At 45.8% G+C, this 8,240-nt stretch overlaps 1 protein-coding gene across 2 annotated transcripts; it reads left to right on the forward strand.

Annotated features, from left to right (window-relative positions):
• Positions 1 to 2,732: 2,732 nt before the first annotated feature.
• DSEL (dermatan sulfate epimerase like) lies at positions 2,733 to 7,700 on the forward strand. Of its 2 annotated transcripts, XM_008261447.4 has the most exons (2): positions 2,733 to 2,871; positions 3,599 to 7,700. In XM_008261447.4, the coding sequence occupies exon 2, from the start codon at positions 3,624 to 3,626 to the stop codon at positions 6,972 to 6,974; it is 3,351 nt and encodes a 1,116-aa protein (XP_008259669.1). In that variant the 5' UTR covers positions 2,733 to 2,871; positions 3,599 to 3,623; the 3' UTR covers positions 6,975 to 7,700. The 2 variants fall into 2 exon arrangements, with proteins under 2 accessions (XP_008259669.1, XP_017199715.1); XM_017344226.3 differs by lacking the exon at positions 2,733 to 2,871 and having other exon boundaries at positions 3,015 to 7,700.
• Positions 7,701 to 8,240: the final 540 nt, after the last annotated feature.

Raw genomic sequence — 8,240 nt, forward strand, 5'->3', positions numbered from 1 at the left:
ATGTGGTGATAAGAGAAATTCAATAGTAATAAAACATTTAACTGGTAAGTAGTAGTGGTGGTTACAGCACTCCGTGGAAGAAGCAAGGCAGTAAGTTACTGAAGCAAAAGAAAGCTTGATCATCTGAACTGGGGTAAGATTCTCAACCTTACAACCCAGAGGAGTGACAAGGAGGTGGGGGTTACATTTTCATCTTCAAGTTAAATGACCTGAACTTTATTCTACAAACAACAGTCTACTACTTGATTTTTACCGGGAGTTGATCCAAGCTCTAAGCTCGGCCCTGACTTTTAAATGGATTCATCTGTCCACAATAACAATGCAGACTAGAACCAGAGGAGACAGAGGCGCTAACAGCCTCAGCTGCGGCTGGGACTGTGCATGTGGGTCGCTTCGTTTCATTGGACTCTCGTCTGTGCCAAGTTATTATTTGTGGGAGCTGAGGTCATACTTGGGTTGGCTGGTGCCAAGAGTAATTCCAGACAGGGGTGAGAAGTCCCGCGTGTAGAACACAGCAGGGCCCACTGCCTTCTGACATAGGTCTTCCCTAAAGCCAGACTCCTCAGACCTGCGGGTCCCATACTTTCCTCCACAAAGCTGACAGATGTCTTCTTTTCCCTTTCGCCTTAACAACTGGGCTACTTCTCAGACATGGATCCGGGTGCTTTGCTTTTGCTTTTCCAAACGACAGGCTCCTCAGCCAGGCGGCCTCTCGCCCCAGCGGTTCCCTCAGGAGTGACTCCTGTCACCCAACGGCGCCACTCCCGGCCCTGGGAACGTTGTCCTCGCCTCATCCCCAGAAGTCTGAGCGCCAGCCCAGCGAGACGCCAGGATTTCTCATTCCCAACCACCACGCCTCCAGCTGCCCGCCCCGGAGCGCGCGGCCGCTTCAGCAGCCTCGAACCCGCGCCGGGAGCCTCCCTAGGATTCTGGAGCGGAGGTGCTGGCCCCGCCCCCGGCCCGGCCCCGCCCCGCCCACGCCCCTGACGGCCGGCCCGCGCATCAGCGTCGCCGGGCCTCTCCCGAGGTCCCGCCCCCGGCCCCGCCCCCGCCCGCCGGCCCGCGAGTCACCGTCGCCAGGCCGCTCCGAGGCCCCGCCCCGGCCCCGCCCCCGCCCGCCGGCCCGCGCGTCACCGTCGCCAGGCCGCTCCGAGGCCCCGCCCCGGCCCCGCCCCCGCCCGCCGGCCCGCGCGTCACCGTCGCCAGGCCGCCCCGAAGCCCCGCCCCGGCCCCGCCCCCGGCCGCCGGCCCGCGCGTCACCGCCGCCAGGCCGCTCCGAGGCCCCGCCCCCGGCCCCGCCCCCGCCCGCCGGCCCGCGTCGCGGTCTCTCGCCCTCCCCGGGCCGCGCGGCCGGAGCTGGCTCTGAGGAGCGGCTGCCGCGGCGGGCTCAGGGCCTGGAGACGCGGACGCCGCACTGGACCCGGCGCTCCGGGGAGCGCCCGCCTCGGCGGTTCAGCCGCTCGCGGCCCGGCCCGCCTGCCCGCGGGCGCCCGGCGTTCCCCGAGGGCGGGCGTGTCCGCGGGGCGCGGGGACCGAGCCGACGGAGGCGTGCGAGCGCGGGGCCGCCGCCGGGGGAGCGCGGGGGGCGCCGCCGGGGCCGCGGAGAGCCGCGCGGGCAGCGCCGGGCCCGGCCGCCAGGGCCGAGCAGGGTCCGCCAAGTGTCCACGTCCGCCTCGGCGGGGGCGCCGCGCGGCCCGGACCCCGTCGGGATCTGCCTGAGGTAAGCGCACCTGGCGTTCGGGGGTCTCTCGGCCCGAGCCGCCGCCTCCGTGGCGGGGAGCGGGGAGCGGAGCCCGGGGCCGGCCCGTTCGGGGGACCCGAGCAGGAAAATGCAACAGGCAGGGCGGGTCAGAAACTCCTGGCGTTGGTGTTTGCTGCGGAGAGGAGACTTGTCCAAGACTGAAACTTGGTTAGCGTCTGGCAGCCAGGACCGGGAGGCGAGGACGCCGTCTCCGGCTGGGCGAGCGCGCCCTCTGGCGGCCGCCTCTGGGACGACGCCCAGGCCACAGGTGAGAGGCGGGCGCGCCGTCGCTCCTTCTCTCTCCAGCCTTCAGCCAGAGTGGGGAAAAAAGCCCAAATTGCTGTTACATGTTTGGCCCTGGGTCCTTTGTAACCGACCCAACAAGGGTGATGGCAGGACTCATCTTTGTGCTCATTGCATCTGGGTAAAAATTTGTTTGAGTAAAGCAAACCACAGTTAAAATACAAAAACATCTCGTAGTTACTTGTCTAACGTTCACTGGGATCCAAATTTCTGTGTGAAAGTGTGAGAACAATTCACTTGAGCTTGCTTAGATTGTGTACAATATTTTATTGTGATTTCTAAAATTTCAGTTAAATGAATATAGAATATTTAAATGATCAGTCTACTTTCACTCCTAGCATACTTGTGCCCTCAAAGAATTTGTTTTTTCTTTTTTTGCACCAGAAAGGACTATCATGAAAAAGGAACAGAAAAGAGCCTTCTCTATTGGTGAAAGGGGAGTTTTCTTTCCCAATTGGTGGTTACTTCATGATTGGAAGAGAAGTACCTAGGTGGCTGAAGATAATACATTTTTATATTTGTTGTAGTGAAGCTGATCAAAGAAGATGTGAAAATACTGTTTCTGTCATAATAGGCTGCTGAGTAAGAAAGCCTGAAAAAAGCCAGATTTGAAATGACGTCAGATACTTTGATTTTTTTTTAAACCAAGTGGGACTTCGAACACTTGTTGAGGATGTTTTCTCCTAAAAATGGAAGAAGAAAACGTTTACAAAGCATGAATTATAAGAAGTTGAGAGAAAAAGCAGCTGAGTCCACTCACTCAAAGAATGTCAGTACTTCAGTACTTCTGTCTTCTTTGGGAAGACACATATAAATGTACCATACATGTGAGTTTATCACCAATGATCGTTTCCTATGCTAAGGATGACTTTTAATTTGAATTTTGGAGTGTTTTTTTTTTTCTCTTTTTTACAATGTGTGTTTTGACTTTTCGTGTTTAATAGATTTATATAAAGGAAGTAAATTCTGAATTCAGAGTACTTTTTATTTTTTTTACTATACCACTGTGTGTTACAGAAAATTAGAGGTTTTAACATTTCTTGAAGTTTTATTGGAAGGAAGACTGTGCCAGGGACACAGATAGGCAGTGTAAGTTTTTTATTTTTTTTTCTCTTTGGCAACTATACTTGCTTTGAATGAGCTGACTATCAGCTGGATTTCACAGTATATAAGATTTACAATCTTTGTTTTATCAAGACCTTTAATGTATGTTTTATACTAACCAGATGGGAAGCACACTGAGCACCGTGTTTGACATGTTTGCCTAAGGAAGGGAACTCCCCGATGGATCATGGCGTTAATGTTTATAGGACATTTCCTATTTTTAGCATTAGTGATGTTTGGTTTCTCTACTCTTGAGGAATCTGTGAGCAATTACTCTGAATGGGCAGTTTTCACAGATGATATAAATCAGTTTAAGACACAGAAAGTACAAGATTTCAAGGCCAACCAAAAGCTGAAGAAAAGTATGCTCCATCCAAGTTTATATTTTGATGCTGGAGAAATCCAATCAATGAGACAAAAGTCTCACACAAGCCATTTGCATCTTTTCAGAGCTATCAGAAGTGCAGTGACGGTTATGCTATCCAACCCGACATACTACCTACCTCCACCAAAGCATGCTGATTTTGCTGCCAAGTGGAATGAAATTTATGGTAATAATCTGCCTCCTTTAGCATTGTACTGTTTGTTAAGCCCAGAAGACAAAGTTGCCTTTGAATTTGTCTTGGAATATATGGACAGGATGGTTGGCTACAAAGACTGGCTAGTTGAGAATGCGCCAGGGGATGAGGTTCCAATTGGGCATTCCTTAACAGGTTTTGCCACTGCCTTTGACTTTTTGTATAACTTACTAGATAATCATCGAAGACAAATATATCTGGAAAAAATATGGATTATTACTGAGGAAATGTATGAGTATTCCAAGGTCCGCTCGTGGGGCAAGCAGCTTCTCCATAACCATCAAGCTACAAATATGATAGCATTACTCACAGGGGCCTTGGTCACGGGGGTAGAAAAAGGTTCTAAAGCAAATATATGGAAACAAGTTGTAGTGGACGTGATGGAAAAGACGATGTTTCTATTGAATCATGTTGTTGATGGTTCTTTGGATGAAGGTGTGGCATATGGGAGCTACACAGCTAAATCAGTCACACAGTATGTTTTTCTGGCTCAGCGCCATTTTAATATCAATAACTTAGATAATAACTGGTTAAAAATGCACTTTTGGTTTTATTATGCCACTCTTTTACCAGGTTTCCAAAGAACTGTAGGTATAGCAGATTCCAATTATAATTGGTTTTATGGTCCAGAGAGCCAGCTTGTTTTCTTGGATAAGTTCATCTTAAAGAATGGAGCTGGAAATTGGTTAGCTCAGCAAATTAGGAAGCACCGACCTAAAGATGGACCAATGGTTCCTTCCACTGCCCAAAGATGGAGTACTCTTCATACTGAATACATCTGGTATGATCCCCAGCTCACCCCACAGCCTCCTGCTGAATATGGTACTGCAAAAATGCATACATTCCCTAATTGGGGTGTTGTCACCTATGGAGCTGGGTTGCCAAACACCCAGACCAATACCTTTGTGTCTTTTAAATCTGGGAAGCTGGGGGGACGAGCTGTGTATGACATAGTTCACTTTCAGCCTTATTCCTGGATTGATGGGTGGAGAAGCTTTAACCCAGGACATGAGCATCCAGATCAGAACTCATTTACTTTTGCTCCCAATGGGCAGGTATTTGTTTCTGAGGCTCTCTATGGCCCCAAATTGAGCCACCTTAACAATGTATTGGTATTTGCACCATCACCTTCAAGCCAGTGTAACAAGCCCTGGGAAGGCCAACTGGGAGAGTGTGCACAGTGGCTCAAGTGGACTGGTGAGGAGGTTGGTGATGCAGCTGGGGAAATCATCACTGCCTCTCAGCATGGAGAAATGATATTTGTGAGTGGGGAAGCAGTGTCTGCTTATTCTTCAGCAATGAGACTGAAAAGTGTTTATCGTGCTTTACTTCTCCTAAATTCTCAAACTCTGCTAGTTGTTGATCACATTGAGAGGCAAGAAGATTCCCCAATAAATTCTGTCAGTGCCTTCTTTCATAATTTGGATATTGATTTTAAATACATCCCATATAAATTTAGGAATAGTTACAATGGTGCCATGATGGATGTGTGGGATGCACACTACAAAATGTTTTGGTTCGATCATCATGGCAATAGCCCCACAGCCAGTATACAGGAAGCAGAACAAGCTGCTGAATTTAAGAAACGGTGGACTCAATTTGTAAATGTTACATTTCAAATGGAATCCACAATCACAAGAATCGCTTATATCTTTTATGGGCCTTATGTCAATGTTTCAGGTTGCAGATTCATTGATAACTCCAATTCTGGACTTCAGATTTCCCTCAGTGTCAATAATAGTGAACATGTTGTTTCCATTGTGACTGACTACCATAACCTGAAGACCAGATTCAATTACCTGGGATTTGGTGGTTTTGCCAATGTGGCTGATGAAAGCCAAATAACCCGATTTGGTTTGGGCACTCAAGCAATAGTGAAACCTGTGAGACATGATCGAGTTATTTTCCCTTTTGGATTTAAATTCAATATAGCAGTTGGATTTATTTTGTGTATTAGTTTGGTGATTTTAACTTTTCAATGGCGGTTTTACCTTTCTTTTAGAAAGCTAATGCGATGGATATTAATACTTGTTATTGCCTTGTGGTTTATTGAGCTTCTTGATGTGTGGAGCACTTGCACTCAACCAATCTGTGCAAAATGGACAAGGGCAGAGGCTGAGGCAAGCAAGAAGGCTTTATCTCCTGAAGGGTACCACGTGGATCTTCCTGATGTTGTCATTACCTCACTTCCTGGTTCAGGAGCTGAAATTCTCAAACAACTTTTTTTCAACAGTAGTGATTTTCTCTACATCAGGGTTCCTACAGCCTACATTGATATCCCTGAAACTGAATTTGAAATTGACTCATTTGTAGATGCCTGTGAATGGAAAGTGTCAGATATCCGCAGTGGGCATTTTCGATTACTGCGAGGTTGGTTGCAGTCTTTGGTCCGGGACACAAAACTACATTTGCAAAATATTCATCTCCATGAACCCAGTAAGGGTAAACTGGCACAATATTTTACAGCGAATAAAGAAAAGAAAAGAAAATTGAAAAGGAAAGAGTCTTTGCTAGAACAAAGAAGTAGAATGAAAGGCGCCTTTGACAGAGATGCTGAATATATTAGGGCTTTGAGGAGACACCTGGTATATTACCCAAGTGCACGTCCTGTGCTCAGTTTAAACAGTGGGAGCTGGACTTTAAAGCTTCATTTTTTTCAGGAAGTTTTAGGTACTTCGATGAGGGCATTGTATGTGGTAAGAGACCCTCGGGCATGGATTTATTCAATGTTGTACAGTAGTAAACCAAGTTTTTACTCTTTGAAGAATGTACCAGAGCACTTAGCAAAATTGTTTAAAGTAGACGGAGGTAAAGGCAAATGTAGCTTAAACTCAGGCTATGCTTTCGAATATGAACCTTTGAAGAAAGAATTATCAAAATCCAAGTCAAATGCAGTTTCCCTATTGTCTCATTTGTGGCTTGCAAACACAGCGGCAGCCTTGAGAATAAATACAGATTTGCTGCCTACCAGCTACCAGCTAGTCAAGTTTGAAGATATTGTGCATTTTCCTCAGAAAACCACTGAAAGGATTTTTGCCTTTCTTGGAATTCCTTTGTCTCCTGCTAGTTTAAACCAAATATTGTTTGCCACCTCCACGAACCTTTTTTACCTCCCCTATGAAGGAGAAATATCACCAACTAATACTAATGTTTGGAAACAGAATTTGCCGAGAGATGAAATTAAATTAATTGAAAACATCTGCTGGACACTGATGGATCGTCTAGGATATCCAAAGTTTATGGACTAAATGCTGCAGGTCAGCAGAAATTTGCACTAATGCTTTCCAGCCCACTTTGTGGATATGAATTAGGAGAGTTTGTTTATTCTTGTAGTCTGTGTGTGTGTGTGTATGCGTGTGTGTGTGTGTGTTTTCAGATTGTTTTCTTGCACAGAGAGATTATTTTAAAAATAGGCACCATATCTGATATGACCTGGTAGGATTTATGTCACCACTTTCTTTACCTTTGTTTTTGAAATGTTTTCTGCTTAAATGTTTCTGCTACAGAATTGTAGATAAAGTCACATCGTGGGGTCGGGGTGATGTAAAAGATTGTAAAAGACTTTTTTGTCTTAACTCACCTTCATATGTAACTGTAGTCTGAGACCTAAAACACTGCTAAAGGCCTTGAATTGCTGCTTTACCCAAGCATCTCTTGCTTTCAAGATGGATTTCAAAAGTTTCTTATCTTTGTGGAAAGGTCTTCTAATATACCTAACTTGCAGAAAGCAAAAGAAAAAGAAAAATAAAAGATTGATTTTTACTCTGTGTAGTATACAGTGATATCACTGAAATAGTAGTGAATGGTCCTATCATAACTGTAGGATTCCTTTTGGAAAATACAGATGGAAATACCTAATGAGTATGTTTTGTTTTCTTACCTGTTAGGTCAGAAACTGTGACCTGAAAAGCTTCCGTAATGTTTTTTTGTTAGAAATCATCAGGAATAAATGTTTGAACAATCTGGGTGCCAAAGACTGGTAGATTATTTTAGACAGGCTTTTGTGTTGAAAACTATCTTTTTTGCCTCTCTGAAGCTACAGCTGTTCTCCATCACACCACTCCCACCCTGTTCTTTTTTGTCACTGTCAAACAAAACTATCAGTAGTTACTAATTGCTAAATGCTCAGTATTTGTGGAGATTTTTTTTTTTTCTGATGATGATTAATTTTGCATTAAAGGTTGACATAGACTCAGAATCAAATTTATTTTTGTAGAATTGTCATTATGTGACTCAAAGAAAGCAGTGTGGCTGCTGCCAGTGATTTTTAAGACTGGAAACAGAATTGGAAAACTGCCTAACTTATCTTGTGTCCCTTTGAATGAGTTTACAGACTGCCAGTGTCTGCAAAAGTTGAAGGCAAGTGGGAGATGATGTCAGAGGCATCTGTTTCCTTTACCATCTGCATCTTATTATAAATGTAGTCGTCATAAAATGTGGTTCATTCCATTTTGGTAGGATGAAATAAAAATGCTATCCCCGAATAAGCCAGTGGAGTAATTACAATGTATTGG

This window comes from Oryctolagus cuniculus, chromosome 10, assembly GCF_964237555.1.
Source record: "Oryctolagus cuniculus chromosome 10, mOryCun1.1, whole genome shotgun sequence".
Lineage (NCBI taxonomy): Eukaryota > Metazoa > Chordata > Mammalia > Lagomorpha > Leporidae > Oryctolagus > Oryctolagus cuniculus.

Coding starts and splice junctions, on each gene's coding strand:
- DSEL (XM_017344226.3), top strand. CDS start 3,336: ATGGCGTTAATGTTTATAGGACATTTCCTATTTTTAGCATTAGTGATG.